Source organism: Dermacentor variabilis, chromosome 3, assembly GCF_050947875.1.
Source record: "Dermacentor variabilis isolate Ectoservices chromosome 3, ASM5094787v1, whole genome shotgun sequence".
In the NCBI taxonomy this organism is placed as follows: Eukaryota; Metazoa; Arthropoda; class Arachnida; order Ixodida; family Ixodidae; genus Dermacentor; species Dermacentor variabilis.
In genome coordinates this window covers 119,104,150-119,123,811 of record NC_134570.1, presented here as the reverse complement: position 1 = coordinate 119,123,811, position 19,662 = coordinate 119,104,150, and the positions used below count along the sequence as shown (strand labels likewise).

Sequence of the window (19,662 nt, the reverse complement as noted above, 5' to 3'; positions counted from 1 at the left end):
GCGATGACAAAGATCCAGCGAAAGGTACGTCTGAGGCCGACGTCAAGAGTCACCGACTTTTGTCCGTAGGTCCGGATGGTCGATACGTTGATGGCTGCGAGAAGAGTCGAGTCGGGAGGATGCCGGCGCTCAGCCAACGTAGGCGAAGGACGGAAATCTTTGCGCCAGCGTCGACGAGATCGTGGACTTTGGTGACACGGTCGCTGACTTGGATAAGGCGACTGCATGTAGAGCCGGGAACAGCGATCACCGTCAGTGTTCAGACCAGCCGTTTCCCGCGTAAGAGCACGGATGGCGGTACTGGTTTGCCCGAGAGCCATAACGACGGTGGAACGAGCAAAGCGTAACGGGAGGAGGAGAAAGGCATTCAGAGTGACCGGGGCTAAGATGGCAAGGTCGCGTCGAAAAACGCGACTGGTGTGTTCGGATGGCAGCGACCTTAGATGTGAGTCGGGGTACTTGCCGTGTGAGCTCCTCGTTAGCTTCAAGGTAGTGCGCATAGCCGTCGCCAGCGGCTGCGCCGTGGGGCAGAGGGTCAGGAGGGTGATCAACTCGGGCCACGGACGGGAAACTTACATCCATAATCTCGTCGGCTAACTGGGCCAGAAATTCCAACGTCAAAAATGAACACGCGTTCAGGATCAAGCGCCCCTGCGGTGCAAGGCACTGCAGGAAAAGTTACCGGAGAAATGCGCTGTCAGATGAAGGAACCGGTTCTCCAGGCAAAGCTTGGATGTGACGCAACAAATTGGTAGGTTTGCGGTCGCCGAGCTCCTCCATTGTAAGTTGCTGTAATCGATACTGTTCCGTTGGAATAACGCGCTGGATTATCGTCGCCTTAAGGCGGTAATGGGGGGTCGACGGGCAGTCGACCCCCTATTCTGGTGTTCGACGGGCGGGGAGCCTAAAACACCGTGAACAGTCGAATAAGCAGTAGGTTGAAGCTCTCCAACGACGTGGTCGGTTATGCTCAATTGTGAACTGAGACAGGGGTGACGGACCAAGGGTTCCACGGTAATTAACTGAAGTTCCGACTACAACAACCAGAATTCCGGGCGCTTGAGAGCGGTGAGTTCGGGTTCGCGGGGTAGCGGCGCTAACGGCTTTACTTGATCGCAATGATCGGAAGCCACGGTTGACTGGACAGAAGACGGACTGCGAAGACGGTGGGGCTCGAGCTCCTTGCGGCGGTAGATCCAGCGAAGCTCCCGAGGAACCTGGAGCTGAGAGCGATGACGAGAAGACCAGAGTCACCAATTTATGGAAGATGAAATACCAGACAGACGCTGGTGCCTGGTATCCACAAATTATATTTTAGCCAATCCCGCTCACTCAGGTAGAAGCGTAATTCCCCTGATTCCACTGCGCGAGCACAGTCGGCGTCCTGGGCGTGTCGCCGTCATATTTTGTGACCGAAACATAGTGGGGCGTAGTAGTGCGCTTCAAGATATATATCGTTATAGATTCGTGTAAGGGCCACTCCTCGATGTTGACAGACCAAAATTTTGTTGAAAACGCAAGGGAGAAGTAATCGCGTTCGGCACACCGATCCCACGCGCGCGCATCATCGAATTTTCCGCGCGCTCCGCACTTCCGCGTGCCTCTACTAGGTAGCGAGAGCTGCGCGTTGACCTCTGAAGAAATGGTACGCCTGGGGATCCGGGTTGTGTACGCGCGCCAGTTGCGGATGCACCATTTTGACCAAAAGGTTCAGTCCCTTGTAAGGTCGCTGTCAGAACTTTGAAAAAGTGCGGCCCTTACACGGGCCTATACGGTAGCCCCGAGATAAATTTTAAAAATTGTTACAATAATACCCGGCCCACACCCTGTGACGCAAGGAGGCATTGAAGTCGGGCGCATAACCAGTTTCACGTAATTAGATACCCATGCTGGCATCAAAGAGGTTCACTGAAGGGCGCCACATAAGCAGCGGCATATACAGGCTATCTTATGAGTGGGACGTACCCAATGTCACATACAGAGTGACCCAAGATGTTGTGGTAGCTGGCTTCGAGCCCGGTTCCGTTAGCACAGCAGCCTGATGCTTTACCCTTTAGCTCACAGATTTCCCAGCGTCACAAATTGGCAGGCAAACAGTTCAAGACAGACACGCAGACAGACAGACAGACAGACAGACAGACAGACAGACAGACAGACAGACAGACAGACAGACAGACAGACAGACAGACAGACAGACAGACAGACAGACAGACAGACAGACAGACAGACAGATAGATAGATAGATAGATAGATAGATAGATAGATAGATAGATAGATAGATAGATAGATAGATAGATAGATAGATAGATAGATAGATAGATAGATAGATAGATAGATAGATAGATAGATAGATAGATAGATAATCCACCAACAATTTAAAACTTCTCCGGTGTTGGGCTGAACAGCAACCACGTTAGACAATCTTGTCTAAACATATATTCACACATGTGCTACACGAACACATTTTGGCGGTGCCGTTAGATGGCGCAGTGTGTCCATGGAGAAGCCAAAGAGAGGAGCCAGGTTACGCGAACGCCTCGTAGATGACGCGTTTCTGCGGCAGTATTACATTATGTCGCGACATTGTTTCTTTGCTGATCGAATTAACTACAGAAATCAATTATGAGAGGAGTTTTGCCGGAAATGTTAATTTAGCTTTTGGAATCTGTCTGAAACGACGCGTATGTATTAGTAAAAACCGTTAAGGACCGACATGTGTTTGTAGTAATATATGCACATAGAGGTATGTTGCGAACTAGGATGCGGGATGATTACATCGAGATCTATCAATTAGTGTATTTGATGCAAAGAATGGAAACAAAAAAAGACAATGAATATTTGCAAGAATGAGCCGAAAGAAGAAGTGCAAGTCTGTACAATGACGCGAAGGGAATGACTAGGCTATTTGCGGCTTGAGCTGGTTGCATAAAGACAAAAACATACCCGAGCAAATATTGGGAACCAGATGAAGCATGTGCATGCTGCTGCGAAACTCCGGAGACCACTAAGCCCATCCTAATAGCATGCCAAGGCATTCACGCAGTGGGACCCGTAGGAAACGTACACCTTCCAGAAACGCTTCCAGAAAAGAAGGTAGCATCAACCGTTCAGCAGTCGAGGTAAGCAAAAGGCATTTAGAGCATCGGTGGACAAAAACACCAAGCAGGGAAGACATTCCTACGACAAAATCCGTTACAGGCATTGCTAGCGGTAAAAAGTAGACAGATAAGTTTTTAGGAAGGGAAAAATTACGATTCTCCAGAATGCGAAATTTTCGCGCACCTGTAAATGTGTTTACATTTCTCGATATACTGAAGCTAAGAATGTGAGCCCTAATCACAGCTCAGACTTGCAAAAGGCCAGTGCAGTCAACGCTTTCGCAAAGGGAGGGCCAGTATGCAAACGCTGGCATGATGAGCGACATCGATACCAGCTTTGGAAGAAGACCACAACGAACGCGCAACAGTGATTCGTGAGCGTTCGCACGGTTATGCCGACGGCGCGAACGAGCCAGCTGCGGAAGACAACGGCGACAAACGCACGAGCAATGACAAGAGCGCGCGCGCTGTTACGCCGTATGACGCTGACGCTCAACAAAAGAACGGGCGCCTAAGAGCTGCGCTTCAAAAGGAAAAGCGTTGTATAAAACAATTCGGTGTTCCTCCCGGAAGGAGAAGCACCGATTGCGATGCCAAATTAGTATACAGCTGCGCGAAGTAAGGATACTCGCTTTAGCGGCCGTATAAACTTGTAGAAATACGCTTTTTAACTAAATTAACAATGATAGATGTGTAAGCGTGGCTCACCGAGGACATAGAAACAGACGCACAGAGACAGCGCTGTATTTGGGCGTCTGCTTCTTTCTACGTCCTTGTTCAGGTGCGCTTACACAATCTATCATAGATTCAAACCAGTACCCCGTGAACGTGGTTTAACTAAATTAACAGGTACGATGTCACGCACGCATAGGTAGACATGAACACATCTTGTGCGGAAACTCTTTCAAAATTCTGGAGTGAGGTATCGCGGCAGCAGCAAGCGAACTGACCTTTAAGGCGCCAATACACTTCGACGTGACCCGGCGCGCGCGCGCGCGGTGGTTGCGCTACGTCACGCCAGGTCGGCTACGCCGCGTCAGGCGTAAATCCGTCCCCCTACACTACAACGCCGCGCACCTGCCGCAGCTGGAGTAGCGCATGCGCAGAACACCACGCCGCTCCGTGCCGCCTGTCGTGGAACATCGAAACAAATCTTTTCGCGCGCTTTCTCTGTCGGTAGCGATTGCCTCCGCGGACCGGACTGTTGCTCGGCGATGGCACGGACGCAGGCACATCTCGCAAGACGAAACATTAAGCAGGAGACACACGGTACGATTCGGCGTCCGATCCGACGTGCGGCATACGACGATTCGGGGCACACGGTGCGTGCATCCGAAAGATTGAGCGGTGCGTAAGCTCCGCCCAGATCCAGCCCCCCAGCTCGACTTCATAGCCACGTCGAGAAACGCAATATAAACAACTCTGCACAACACTGCTTCGCTTTACACGAACACTGTCAATAAAATCATGCCCCTGCAAGTGACAGAACACTTCACGACGGCGCGTTGTCCACTGACGACTCCGCTAACAGCCAGCGATAGGGCCGGTAGGCCTAGCTAGGCAGACGACGCTTACGATCCAACCCGAGCTCGTCGAAGAGCGCTTATGTTTGCCAAAACAATTAACACTGTACACTTAGGTAGCGCGTAATTAAATACAATTGGTTTACTCGACGCAGTCGTTGCGAAGGGCAAACGTGCAAGCGAAGCGAACAGCGTCGCTCAGACGGTCGGTGTGGGATGTCTGCCCGCGAAATGCTCTCGCGTCGCGGCTCCCGATCTCGCCAGTAGCTTAGTGCTAGTGTACTAGGCGCTGCTTTGCATAACAGGCACACGTTCGAGATAATTTCACTGAACTGATAACTATTTCTTGTCGGAAACAAACTGCAGCAGGCAAGGAAAAAAAAACACTGCGAAAAACCGGCCAGCCAGCGCCGCCTCCGTGGAGGGAACGTCGGAGAACGTCACATGCCAGCCGCGCTGTCATTGGCTGTGGCCAGACGACGGTGCGGTCGCCGGTCGCGTCGGACGATGAAAATCTGCCCGGTTTGCCGCCCGCCGGACGTCCGATCCGGCGCTTCGGCACGGCAAAACACCTCGATTCCGGCTGCCGTTCCGGCTCGTCGGACGCCGGATCGGACACCGAATCGGACCGTGTGTCTCCCGCTTTAACAGGTCTCTCTTTCTACATAACACACACACGTAGCCGCTGCCAGTCCTTTTCGTCGCTTCAATAGCGTTCAATTCAAGAGTACGGCGGTCCCTCAGCCGCTTCCATAGTTTCAAGCACTCTTCGACTGAAACAGGGAAAACAAGAACAACAAACAGGCGCTGATTGCATAGCATGTCCGGAGACGTATACACACACGTGCGTAGTAGCATTAACGCTCGTGTTGAGAGGCCGGAGTACATGCGTATCTGTTCCCACGCGTTGTTTTCCCGCTCCGCATCCCAGTAGTCCATTCTTTTGGTGTCGTAGACACAAGAATGTTGCTGGACGGCCTCCAGAAACCTTTCGATTTCGGAGCCGCATGGGTCGGGCACGCTTTCTTGCGAAGAGGCCATCTCGTTCTGGCTCAGCCTGCCGAGTAGCGAGTCTCTACCTCGACGAGAGAGGGCGCTAGGCGCTAACTTGCTCGGCGCGGTCGGCGCGAAATGCAGTCGGTTGCATTCGGACGCCGGACGACGTCCGAGCGCGCTGAATGCCGCCGGCCGCGTCCGCGCCAGATGCCGCCGGACTGTAGGGGGTCGTGTTTTCGCCAACGTAACGTCGCCATGACGAGCGCGCGCGCGCGCGCGCGTTACGTCGCAGTGTATTGGCGCCTTTATGCTTGTCTCGCTTCAGCATGAACGAAACGTCGGAAGCACAGCGCATACGAAGCGGCCTGCACTACGCGCACTCTGCAAATATCGCAGATTGCTTTGAAGATGAGGTAAGCGCGGGCGCTCACTTTAGCCACGTCGTAGATCGCTTTCAAGACACGCGAGCGCGGCAACGCCTCTCTACGGCGTCCGCCAAACGTCTACTACGGCATCCGCGATTCGCGCGGCCAACGCAGTAGTAGACGCCGCGCTTGATATCGATCTATAGAAAGGAAAGATGCTTGATCCTGCAACCCGTGACGCCGCGGTTGTTTACAGTCCCTACGGAGTGGCAGGCGAGGACGACACTGAGGAACCATGGCAGCCACCGAAGAAGAACGCCCCTCCTCCCTCGCCTCAACCCCTGCCTCGGGCACCACAGGAGAGGGAACGCATCCGGGCTGCGTTCCTTGCTCGCGCACGAAAGATCGGACCGCGTTCCGTGGCTCACCCTCACACTCTTTCACTCATACAAAATCTCACGGTGACGTCGACGGCGACGGCAGAAATGCGCCTGGGAGGATGTAAGGCAACTTCATTTTTCAAGATGTAGGCCAGCGTGGTTGGGCCCATAGTCCAGGGCTCCACTGGCGCGAGCAGCTCGGTGGGCTTGGTCCAGGAGAGCCACTTAGCTCTCCTTTCCCTCGTCCGCAAGCCATGCTTCCCCCTGCCTGTTTAACATGAGTGGATGTGCAGTTTTGTATGTGCTAGTAATATGTGGAGGCATTTCCGGACACTCCCATGTGATATATTGTAGTGTGGATTTCTTAGAACACCATGGACACACGCCCGGAAATCTAGTTGCGTTTATTTTACTGAGTTGGTGCAGGTTGGGGAATGAATGCGTCGCCAGTCCCTGCTCTGCTGTCTGTTAAGGGCCTTGTGTGGATGACCTTGCTCTCTGCGTTTCTCCAGCCTTCGTAGAAGAATATCGTGAGTGCTTCGAAGAAGTCCCGAGCTCCGCTCAGCCGCAGCTCGGTTGTTGAATCCTCGATCTATACGGTCTGCCGCAACGCTACCCTCCAAGCCCTCGTGAGCCGGACGCCAAATAATGTCGTGGTGTTCTGTCAAGGCTTGGCCCAGAATTCTACGTACCATTTTGGGTACCGTCCCTTTGAGAAACAGGCGACACGATGTCTGCGAGTCGGAGAGTACGACTGCCGATTCGTTTCTGTGTTCCGCGTCTGCAATGGCCACTGCTATTGCAGCCGCTTCGGCCGCACACGTGGACCGAGTTAAGGCGCCAATACACTCCGACGTAACGCGCGCGCGCGCGCGCGCTCGTCATGGCGACGTTGCGTTGGCGAAAACACGACCCCCTACAGTCCGGCGGCATCTGGCGCCGACGCGACCGGCGGCATTCGGCGCGCTCGGACGTCGTCCGGCGCCGAATGCAACCGACTGCATTTCGCGCCGACCACGCCGAGCAAGTTAGCGCCTAGCGCCCTCTCTCGTCGAGGTAGAGACTCATTACTCGGCCGCAGCCAATGACAGTGTGGCTGGCATGTGACGTTCTCTGACGTTCCCTCCACGGAGGCGGCACTGGCTGGCCGGTTTCTCGCAGTCCGTTTTTTTTTTCCTTGCCTGCTGCAGTTTGTTTCCGACACGAAATAGTTACCAGTTCAGTAAAATTATCTCGAACGTGTGCCTGTTATGCAAAGCAGCGCCTAATACACTAGCACCAAGCTACTGGCGAGATCGGGAGCCGCGACGTGTGGGCATTTCACGGGCAGACAGCACACACCTACCGTCCGAGCGAGGCTGCTCGCTTCGCTTGCACGTTTGCCCTTCGCAACGACTGCGTCTAGTAAACCATTGTATTTAATTACGGGCGACCTAAATGTAAAGTGTTAATTGTTTTGGCAAAAATAAGCGCTCTTTGACGAGCTCGCGTTGGATCGCCAGCGCCGTCGGCCGCAGCGTCCGCCTAGCTAGGCCTACCGGCCCTATCACTGGTTGTTGGCGGAGCCGTCAGTAGACAACGCGCCGTCGTGAAGTGTTCCGTCACTCGCAGGGGCATAATTTTATTGACAGTATTCGCGTAAAGCAAAGCAGTGTTGTGCAGAGTTGTTTGTATTGTGTTTTTCGGTGTGGATATGAAGTGAAGCTGGGGGGCTGTATCTGGGCGGAGCTTACGCGCCGCTCAATCTTTCGGATGCACGCACCGTGTGCCCCGAATCGTAGTATGCCGCACGTCGGATCGGACGCCGAATCGTACCGTGTGTCTCCTGCTTAATTTCGTCTTGCGGAATGTGTCTGCATCCGTGCCAACGCCGAGCAACAGTCCGGCCCGCGGTCGCTACCGACTGAGAAGCGCGCGAAAGATTTGTTTCGATGTTCCACGACAGGCGCCACGGAGCGGCGCGGTGTACTGCGCATGCGCTACTATAGCTGCAGCAGGGGCGCGGCGTTGTACTGTAGGGGGACGGATTTACGCCTGACGCGGCGTAGCCGACCTGCCGTGACGTAGCGCAACCACCGCGCGCGCGCGCGCCGGGTCACGTCGAAGTGTATTGGCGCCTTTACAGATGTGGCCGTTATGACACGTTTTTGAGTAACTGCTACCTTGTGAGTCTCTCTACTGGCCGTGGTAGCGTCTGTGTAGTACGTGGCAGAACCTTTCCCAAAACGATTCCGCAGGGTTGCAGCTCGTGCTCGTCTTCTACCTGCATGGTACGTTGGATGCATATTCGTTGGTATCGGTGGCACCATGTTATGAGATCTCGTGTCCCTGTCCAGTAACACTATATCCTCGTCGCAGTAATGGAGTGTCCATATTATTGCAATAGCATTAAAATGCTAGCATGAAAAGCACGTATAACACACCTGAGTAACTCAAGCAAGCTATAGTGTGTAATATTGCATTCAGTATTTATATTTAATTTTGTTTGTATTCAGTGAAAAATGTAGCATTTTTATATGCTGGCGAATGCGTGATAAGAACTGCCTCCTCCTTTATCAATTGTGCCTGGAGTTTGCTTCATCAAAATAAAAATACCCATTAGTGAATGCTTAACGATGGATGAAGATTTAATGTTTCGGTGTACTTGAACCTCGTACTGCGTGGAAGTGCGTACGGGTGCTTAGTATTTAATATTGCGATATCAACTATGTGAACACTCCAGACGCATTTCTGCAGTTGGCGTCGCCGTCGCCGCGAGGTTGCGTATAAAGTCCAACCGTAACAAAACCGCCGCCGCGCGCCATACACTCGAGGTGCGAGTCAAAGCGTGCCAGAGTGAGCCGGCGAACGGGGTTCAATCTCGCGCGCGGGAGCGAGAAACTCGTACCGGAAGTGTGCCCTGTTCTGTCGTGCGCGAGGACAGGGGGAGGGTGCGAGGGAGGAGGGGCGTTCTTCTCCGGCGGCTTTGTGCCAAGACGTCCTCTTCACCCGCCACTCTGTCAGGAAAGGACACAAATGCCGCGTCTACTACGGCTCGGGGCACGCAACACGAATGAAACGTGCCGCAGTAGATTCCTTTGGGGGACGCCATAGGGACGCGTTACCGGCGATCCTGTATGTTGAAACAGATCTGCGACGTGGCGAAAGTGCGCTCCGCGTCGGGATCATCTTCGAAGCGATCTGTTATGTTCGCAGAGTGCGCGTAGTGCCGGTAGCTTCGTATGTGTTGTGCTTTTCACCTTTCATCCGCATTGAAGCGAGAGATGCACCAAGGTGAATTCGCTTGCTGCTGCTGTGATTCCTCACTGCATAATTTTCACAGCGAGTTTCTGCGCTCATCGAGCGAGATGTGTTCACGTTTATCTGGACCTGCGTGACATCGTGCTGGTTAATTTAGTTAAAACACGTTAGCGGGGTACTTAGTTTGAATCCATGATAGAAGGTGCAGGCCCGACTGAACAAAGACGTAGAACGAAGTAGTCACACAGAGACAGTGCTCTCTCTGTAGCCACACAGAGACAGTGCTGTCTCTGTGTGTCTAGGCTCTAAAATAAATCGCAGGGAAAACTGCAGTAATTGGGCAGTTCGTCGTAAAAAGGGCGCTTTCGTCCATTAAGGGATAACTGCATGAATGTGCGTGCCGTGTGCAAATTTCGGAGAGTAAGTGTTTAGTCCGTGGTCGGAAAGAGAGCAACGGGAGGACGAACGGCAACAGTTACTCCCCATGCACTCCGCTGTTTTTGTTTTCGTCGGTGTCAAGGAGTGATGCGGCGAAAACGGTATTGTTTAAAAATCTTCGGTAGTTCGAAGTTTCTTCATTGTCAATTGAACTGCATGCGAAGCAGCTCTTTGCCACTTCGCGAGAAAACTAAATGAAATTTAAAAGCTGGAATGTGAAGAGCCATGCCTGATCATGCCCTTCGTGCGCACAGGATATGTGCGATACACATTGAACGCGCAAGTCATTGATAGACTGCCTGATTTTCTTGGTCAATAGTACCGTTCCTTCCGTTCCAAGGAGATTACAAACCTATATATATATATATATATATATATATATATATATATATATATATATGTCGCTATAAAAGACATAAAGCTCAAACGGGATACTCTGAGCGACAGGGAAATTGGCTTTCTCTGTCGTCTTGGGTGCCCCGTTTGAGCTCGCTGCCCATATACACTTCGTAGTGCCTGAGTTTATATCACCCTATTATTAACAGGCAGATCTGCTCTTGCAGTCGCTTATTGTTGAAGTACACTCAACGTTAGACTCTCCCCGCATAGCATACACCGAATGCCGAGTCGCTTCTACATTACCGCACCTGCGTTCGGAAGCTTTACCTTGTCTCAATATCCTATCACCCTGTGAATAACGAGCACATTTCCTCTTGCAGTCGCTTATGGTTGAAGTACACTCAACGTTAGACTCTCCCCGCATAGCATACACAAAATGCCGAGTCGCTTCAACATTGCCGCACCTGCGTTCCGAAGCTTTACCTTGTCTAAATATCCTATCACCCTGTGAATAACGGGCAGATTTCCTCTAGCAGTGGCTTATGGTTGAAGTAGACTCAACGTTAGAGTCTCCCCGCATAGCATACACAAAATGCCGAGTCGCTTCAACATTGCCGCACGTACGTTCCGAAGCTTTACCTTGTCTAAATATCCTATCACCCTGTGAATAACGGGCAGATTTCCTCTTGCAGTCGCTTATGGTTGAAGAACACTCAATGTTAGACTCTCCCCGCATAGAATACACAAAATGCCGAGTCGCTTCAACATTGCCGCACCTGCGTTCCGAAGCTTTACCTTGTCTAAATATCCTATCACCCTGTGAATAACGGGCAGATTTCCTCTAGCAGTGGCTTATGGTTGAAGTACACTCAACGTTAGAGTCTTCCCGCATAGCATACACAAAATGCCGAGTCGCATCAACATTGCCGCACGTGCGTTCCGAAGCTTTACCTTGTCTAAATATCTTATCACCCTGTGAATAACGGGCGGATTTCCTCTTGCAGTCGCTTATGGTTGAAGTACACTCAACGTTCGGCTCTCCCCACATAGCATACACAATATGCCGAGTCGCTTCTACATTGCCGCACCTGCGTTCCGAAGCTTTACCTTGTCTCAATATCCTATCACCCAGTGAATAACGGGCAGATTTCCTCTTGCAGTCGCTTATGGTTGAAGTACACTCAACGTTAGGCTCTCCCCACATAGCATACACAATATGCCGATTCACTTGTACATTGCCGCACCTGCGTTCCAAAGCTTTACCTTGTCTCAATTTCCCATCAAGCTGTGAATAACGGGCAGATTTCCTCTTGCAGTGGCTTATGGTTGAAGTATACGCAACGTTAGAGTCTCCCCGCATAGAATACACAAAATGCCGAGTCGTTTCTACATTGCCGCACCTGCGTTCCGTAGCTTTACGTTGTCTCAATATCCCATCAGCCTATGAATTACGGGCAGGTTTCCTCTTGCAGTCGCCTATGGTTGAAGTACACTCAACGTTAGACTCTCCCCGTATAGCATACACAAAATTCCGAGTCGCTTCTACATTGCCGCACCGACGTTCCGAAACTTTACCTTCTCTGAATATTCTATCCTGCCAACTTACCCGCCGTGGTGAAGTGGTTAGAGTACCTGACTTGTGAGCTGAGGACGTGTGTTCGAATCCTGCTTTCGGGTACCTTACTTTTCTTTTTTTCAGCTCAGTATTTTTTATCAGTATATAAATGCCTTATTTCAATAATTACACCTTTGAAGAGCATCGGAAAGAATGACCATTACTGCCTTGAAGAGCATCGGAAAAGGGCAACTGTTAGTCGTCCTAGGAGTAACCGCCTGGGGAGTAACATTTCCTCTCCTCGCACTTACCCCGTAAAGGGAGAAATCGTTGTGGCAAATCAGTTCCTCCCCTAAAGGAGTAACCTCAATACCCCATTGCCTCCTTTTCTTCTTAGGGTGTATTTATTCGTCCTACGCCCAAGTTGAGTTACGCTTACACATTCTATCGTTGTTATATTGGTTAGTAAGCGAATGATTACAAGTTTATACGGCTGCAAAAACTACTATCCTTACATCGTACAGATATCCACTAATTTTCTATGGTAATCGGGGCTTCGCGTTTCGGGCGAAACTGCGACATCTTTCTTCAGGGATCACCCTTGAAGTACAAAACTACTTCCTCAATACACCTATCGATACACCTATACTATATTTCTATTTTCCAATGACATGTTGGAAATTGCTTTTCCTTCAATTCTATGCAATTTGTGTTTCTCGTGCTATAGGAAACGGACAGGATATGCGCTGTGTGGCGCCTTTGCTACTCTGTGGGGGAGGACGCTAGCAACGTGAGTGTTAAACGGTGACTCTTATACCAGTGTGCTATCCTGTGCTAGAACGGGAATATAAAGTTTCCACATATTTAAGGACATCTCTTCTGATGTGTCCGTTACAACACCAGTACCCTAGCTATGCTTGACAGCCTACTGCGCCTATAAAGGGACCAGAAACCTATCTTTTTCTTTCAGTGTAATGCATAACTTACCATCCAGAAAAAGCTTTTAGAACTTTTCCTCGTGGAAGTCATGAGAGAGAGAGAAAAAGTGCAAGAGGTAAAAGGCAGAGAGGTTAACAACATTAATACTCCAGTTGGCTATACTGTGCGCATGGGCATGGGGTAAGGGGACAAAGGTGATAAGGAAAAGGAGAGAAGATAAAAGACGTTTGTAAATTACCGGAACACAATTATGTGAAAGAGTAACCGGGTGACTTTAATTATTGCGGAGAATGACATAGCGCGAAGTAATGGAATTACGGAAGGAGAGGCAGACAATGATGAGTGCTTCCCGCAACTACAATTTATTATGAAAAATGACCGATGTCAAGTGTGTAATGAAACAAAAACAAGCAAGTCTGTTTATCGAAACGATGATACAGGGGGGTCACAATATGTTATAGAGCAATGTTGTCGCTTAACCTAAATACCCGTACTTCCCTGGAAGCTCATTCCCTAGTGGCATAAGGACAGTGACGCCTTGCTCAAGGACGAGCCGTGCTCATGTGATATCTGCACAGTTTCTACGATAATTAGGGTGGGGTAAGCCCTGTGTCTATAATTTTATTGGTAAACGTGTGCATGACTAGCAGTGCTGCGCTAAAAAGCCATCATTGACATCGCTAATAAGGTTCTCGTGTTCCCTTTGGTGGTCGTCAAGACGTCTGCCTCTATGGCCCACGAAACGAGCACCGCACGACAGCGGTATCTTGTAAACCAACGTGGGTCATTAAGTATGTGCCGCTTAATGTGCGGCCATCAAGCGAACAAATCTCAGCAATCGCAGCCACCGGCGCAGCGTACTTCTTACCTCGTAGGCCATCGCGCATGCTTCACAGCAGTGCTACCAGATGGCGCAGCGTGTCCAAAAGAAAGCGCGTGAGAGAAGTCCTGTTACCGCATGACGCGTTTATCAGCGTTTGCACGCACCGGCGTTTCATGAATTTCGGAGGCGAAGGGCAGGCATCATGGCGGCGGTAGGGAGGCATGATTATGGGGCAAACTCACTATCGGGGATATGCCATAAGAGGGGCAGGAGAGTGGTATACGAGCAGGTGATTCGCCGGCGCGCGCCCTTTAACCCTTTAACCCTTGAGCTCTAACGAGAGCGGCGGCGCCGCCGACGCGCAAATCCCGAGCTTTGAAAGCGAGAAGCGCAAGCAAAGCGCCATGCGGGGCGAAGCCACTACCGCCGAGGATCGAGAACAAGAAGTGCAAGCAAAGTACCAGTGGAGACAAGCCATTGGCCACTTTCAAGAGAAAGCATCCCAAGTCAAGCGCCAGCATAGGCAAGCTAGCCCTCAACTTCAAGAGTAGGAGACCGAGCAGAGATGTCAGCCCAGAGAGATTCCTGGCACGGAGGGTGCCGATGGACGGTTCAGAGAGAACTCCTCGACCGTGAGTGCTGAAATCAGTGGTTTATGGTGGACATGGAAGGAGTATCGCTCGAGAAAATATCAAAAATATTTTACTGCCAAGTAGATCGCGGGCAGCTCTCGGCGTCGAACGTGCTCCAGCGGCGCTCAGAGGGTGAAAACATTTATGGAAAAGAAGGCGATGGGCTGCCAAGCACTAGCAACGAACTGCTGCAAGACTGCACCGACAGTGGTGTCCACGTCAAGCATGGCAGTTGATGACACGAGGAGTGTCACACCGGCAATGGCTACTTTGATGCCTATAAACGCTCGGTCATCGGCGTCGCATCCAGGCCACGGGAGTATTCGGTGTCTGGAGGCTCAACGGAAGGTTGTCTAGATGCTGCAGAATGAAGAGTCGCTAATAGTTGGCAGGGTGAAGAATTTCGTGCAATTGCCTGTGGCGGATGGCTGAGGAAACTCACGGATGGCTGTGACGCGGATCGGGAGTGGACGAATGACGCGCGTGTTGACGCGATGGCCGAGGAAATCGAACTCGGTAGCTCCGAACTCGCTTTCCAAGTTCCCATTCCAACGACCAGAATTCTGGGCTCTTGAGGGCGCAGACCTTGGGTTCGCGGGGTAGCGGCGCTAACGGCTGTACTTAATCGGAAGAATCCGAGGCCACGGCTGACCGGATAGAAGGCGCACTGCGATGACAGCGGGCCTCTACCTCCTGGCGGTGATAGGCCAAGCGAAGCGGCTGAGGCAGCTGGAGCTAGGAGCGATCGCACGAAGTTCGGAGTCGCCAATTTGTGAAAAAAAATACAGACAGACTATGGTGCCTGGTAAATTTATATTTAGCCGATCCTGCTCAATCAGGTAAAAGAGCTATTCCACTGATTCCACTGCTCGAGCACAGTCAGCGTGCTGGGCTTGTCGCCGTCATCTTTTGTGACCGGACCATAGTGGGGCGTAGTAGTGTGCTACAAGATATATATTGTATACATTCGTTGCTGTAATCGATACTCTTCTGTCAGAATAACGCGCTGGATGCCACACTGCTCCCACTGCTGCAAGGTCTGTGAAAGACTGCGGTTTGATCACAACGTCACGCAACTGAAGAGTATGGGGAATCCGTAAGCGAAGCTCCAATCTAGCAAGACGGCCACAGCAAGAAAAAAGGCTTTCATGAACGTCGCGCTAAACACGAGTTCAAACTTGAGAAAATGACCAGCAACTCCACTTTTCGACAGGTTTCCCTCCGCGGAACGGGCATTACTTTTTAAAGAAGCGCAAAACGGAGTTCCGCTGCCGTGCACGCCTCATACAGACTCATTTCGATAGTGGCACTACATTCTGTGGCTATAGAGCATCATTGCTAACGCATTACCTATCGACAGTCATCGGGAAAAGGGTTCGGGCACAGTTTATTTTTTATATATTTTTTTTATTTTCACATACGTAGGGTCTGACCAGCACTTTACGTGTGTCTCGCAGGCTACCACGGAGATCTACAAAGTCGCCGGCGAGTGCACGTACAAGTTGAGCCATGCAGCCACGTTTCTTTTCCCTGTAAGAAGAATACGAAAATAAAAATACTTTTACCTGCAACAATCTATAGACACGCCTCTAGTGTACAGTCCACAACATGAAACCCTATGCTTTGTTCTTCAATAATTGAGCGTTACGCCGTATTGGAATTATCATTTCTAGCAAACTAGTAGCTCTATGTAAGATTGCCAACTCTTGAGTGGAACAGGTACAGACTGGGAGGGGGGGGGGGGGGAGGGTCGCCTGGTTACGACCATGCGCACATGCAACAGCCTCTTTAGTCCTACTGTGTCGCGATTTACAACAACAAAGGTACGCTATACTTGCCTCAGTAACATGGCCATGAATGAACATGGATGGAGCTACTGTGAACGATTGCAGCCTACCACCGAACTAGAACACCGACAGAAACGAAAGTGCCTTCAGGTTTATGTCAATGCGATCGAACACAACACCAAGAAGTAGAATGCGCCTTGCTTGCTAAGCATGCTATGCCAAGCAAACCTCTCCATGATTTATTAGAGGCCTCTGTCCGTTTATGACTTGCTCAAGCTCCGATTCTGTTGGCGATTAACCAGCAGATATTTGGCTATATAGGGGCATCTTTTGTGCTACGTATCCATAGAAACGGTGCTTTATCGAGCAAGTTGGATAATTCGTCGTTTCTGACTACTTAGAGTGTGTCCGCTTACCGGTGTTTTTCACCAAATTCAATGAGAAAGCTTGGCGAATTGGTTTTAGACTCGCATTTTACTGCGACGAAAGGTAATAACACACCCGCCGCGTTGGCTTAGCTGCTATAGTGTTGCGCTGATAAACACGAGGTCGCGCAATTAAATTTACATGGGGGCGAAATGCATGAACGCCGGCGTCCCACGCATTCAGGTCACTGGAAGATCAGCTAGTGGTCACAATTAATCCGGAGTCCCCCACTGCGGCTCCCTCATATTGAAATCGTGGCTTAGCACGTAACACCCCAAAAGTCCGTCAGACAATAACAAGAAATTGAATGCCACAACTATATCGAGTTCCGCGCCCGGCTGTCCTCAACGACCTTAGAACGAGGAGCCAAGGACGTATTTTTTTTCCATTTTTTTACGTCTGCTGCATGAGAACCACTCCCATACCTTCAAGTTCCATGGGGCTATCGAGTTGGATTACTTACACTCGATGGCACAGGACTCCTGCGTAAGGGTAGATTGCGAAATAAGAAATAGTTTTAAAAAAATTCATTGACAATTACGATACTGCCCCAATGCGAAATTGGCCGCATCTCCATGCGTATTTTCATTTCGCGATATACTGACGCAAGGAATTTGATAGAGACATGCAGCAAAATCGGCAATCGTCGAAAGTCCGATCTGCGGGTCAAGCGCGTCGACATTTAAACAAGACTCGTCGAAGGTTCCACTGCAATCGCTGGAGCCGCTGGCTAACACAAAGTACCACACAATTCGTGTCGTCCATATAATCACATTAGAAAAGAATCGCTAACCGTGACAATCGAAACTTGTGCGAGCAAGAGCTCAGGCCAGCACATGATAGTACGAACCGAGCGGTTCGGCTGAGACCAGACACGAGTACGCTTCGAGCGGTTCGAGGTCACATGACAACTATTTCCCGCGCACACGTTACTGAAGGGGCCGCCCTCACTGGTCTCCGCTGTTCGCGGCTCGCGAATTTCAGCGTCCGTTTCGCGTTCGCCCTTTCATCTTTCGCTACCCTTATTCGCTCCGATACGCCGCCGATGCCGAAGCTCGCAGCAGGAACGGGCGCGTTAGAGCCTATAGCTTTAAAAGGAACGTGTACCAAGCACTCCCACAATATCCGATGTGCTCAACGCATTGACGCTGTAGCTAGAGAGCCTGAGTTTATATTTTTGTAATCGGTAGAATATAGTATATCGTCCACATACTTAAATAATTAAAAGAGCGCAAAATGACCAAACAGCGCAAAATGACCCGTAAAATTGCGGCATTAACAAAAAGTGATGCATGCTTTTTTAAGCAACATCTTTTAGCTTCCCTTTAATGTAGCACCAAAATAAAGGAAATGTTTATTGCAAAGAGTCTTGTTCATATGAAACTGAGAATAGCCTCATTGAAGGCTGCTTATTGTTATCCGGAGAAAGTTAGTATTATGTTGAAATATTGATACATTTATCGTTTTATGTGTTCTTATCTGATTTTCCAGACATGGACAGAAAAGTACAATATCAATATGGGTTTTTTTGCGGATGCCTTGCAGGTGAGATCAACTTAATTTCTGTCAATCTTACGCTGCTTCGAAGATTTTTGACCTAATTTTTCGTTTCATTGCAGAGATGTGCTTTCCCGAAATTTCCGAAAGGCGTGAATTACGTCCTGAAAACTATTGATTACTTCAGATACTTCGCTTCCGGATAAAATGTGCTCGAGAGCATCAGCAAGAACAACATGCTTAAAATATAAAGCTGATGTTCACACAAGCATAAAGCACTGAAAAAATAAATTTGTATTGCCGAAGACCTTGTGCGTCATTTTTTTAATGTATTGATGCCCGTGATAACGGCATTTCGCTGTTTAATTCAAGGGCCGCATTTGGTACGGGGGGAGGGGTATATGTGAGTGCTCTCGGGTACCACGATTTCAATGCACGTTAAATAAACTGCGGTTCTCCAAGTTATGCCGCGGTCGCGCACTACGTCGCGCTTCATAATCAGACTGTGGGTTTGGCTCAGAAAACACGCCTGGATTTGGATCATTTGCTTAATTACATTCTTTTCCCCGCGGAAAAAGAAGTGTAGGAGGGCCAAACATAACAATATAGTCAATTTTAAGGTAAATGATCAGTGGAGCCTTATTCTTTGTCTAAAGCAACGCTGCTGTGCCTTTTTCTTGGTTAGCAAACCTAGAGCATTGCAAAGCGTTCATTATACACAGGCGTGCACATAGGCCATGTAGTTTCTCGAGGACATGTATAAGAGACTCCAGTCTCGTCTGGGATGTTTTATTGGTATATACCTGAGATCACACATGCAAACGTAATCTAAATGCTTTAGAATAGTACAACGAAAGTCTAAAATTATTAGTAAGGATACTCTTTTAGAAATTTTTCTACGAAAACTTATGCGTTCGTGGGTTCTTTCCTCCTCTAATGCATCGCGATCACGTCCTTATGCAAATGACAATATTGTTTTCTTTCTTGTAAAACCGCTCGAACCTAATGTAATTCGATACTTCGAATGTGATTAGGGAAATGTTAGATTAGAATGTCTTACGTGTCTTGGACGAAAAAATACAAGTTCTTGCTTGTCAAAAAGAAATAATACTCGCTCTTTCGTTACATCGATGTCGGCCGAAATGACAAACATAATATTAGATGAGAATATGTTCGATAGTCTTTATCAATAGTGACTGTACATAATAAATGCTGTATATATTTGCTTCATTTGCAGAATCTCTCTAATTTCAACTCACGTTTACATCCTCTGGGAGTTCTCTAAACATAAATGAAGATTGTTACTACTCGCCTCTTCTTCGTCGTCTCATACTGATGTCAGTTAACATTTCGGTATTGCAACCGCGCTTCTCCGATTCAAGATTCTTTCGCGGTGTTTCTCGCAATTATACCGAACAAAGCAACACACGGCGAAGAAACAGTGGGTTTTTAGTAGCAAATGCTTGCGCATACTTTAGATACATCCCACAAGAGACCATGCGTCTAATTTTTCTTATGCATTTATTTGAAACGTAGAATGAAGTTCAAATGACCTAATTATAGAATGAGGGCTTCGTAGCAAAGCCAGTAAAAGACTCCCCCAAAATCTTCTAATGAGCTTATA

The 19,662-nt window shown here is 49.5% G+C and overlaps 1 protein-coding gene across 3 annotated transcripts in view; it reads left to right on the top strand.

Annotated features, from left to right (window-relative positions):
- LOC142574132 (uncharacterized) overlaps nt 1–18,345 on the top strand; it is a 42,920-nt gene extending 24,575 nt beyond the window's left edge. The window contains exons 3-6 of one of the 3 annotated variants that reach the window (XM_075683290.1): nt 12,662–12,724; nt 15,786–15,860; nt 18,033–18,086; nt 18,161–18,345. In XM_075683290.1, coding sequence (XP_075539405.1) covers nt 12,662–12,724; nt 15,786–15,860; nt 18,033–18,086; nt 18,161–18,244 — 276 coding nt within the window. In that variant the 3' untranslated portion in view covers nt 18,245–18,345. The remainder of the gene's footprint in view (nt 1–12,661; nt 12,725–15,785; nt 15,861–18,032; nt 18,087–18,160) is intronic. The other 2 variants (XM_075683291.1, XM_075683292.1) reach the window with 2 other exon arrangements.
- The last annotated feature ends 1,317 nt before the right edge of the window (nt 18,346–19,662 follow it).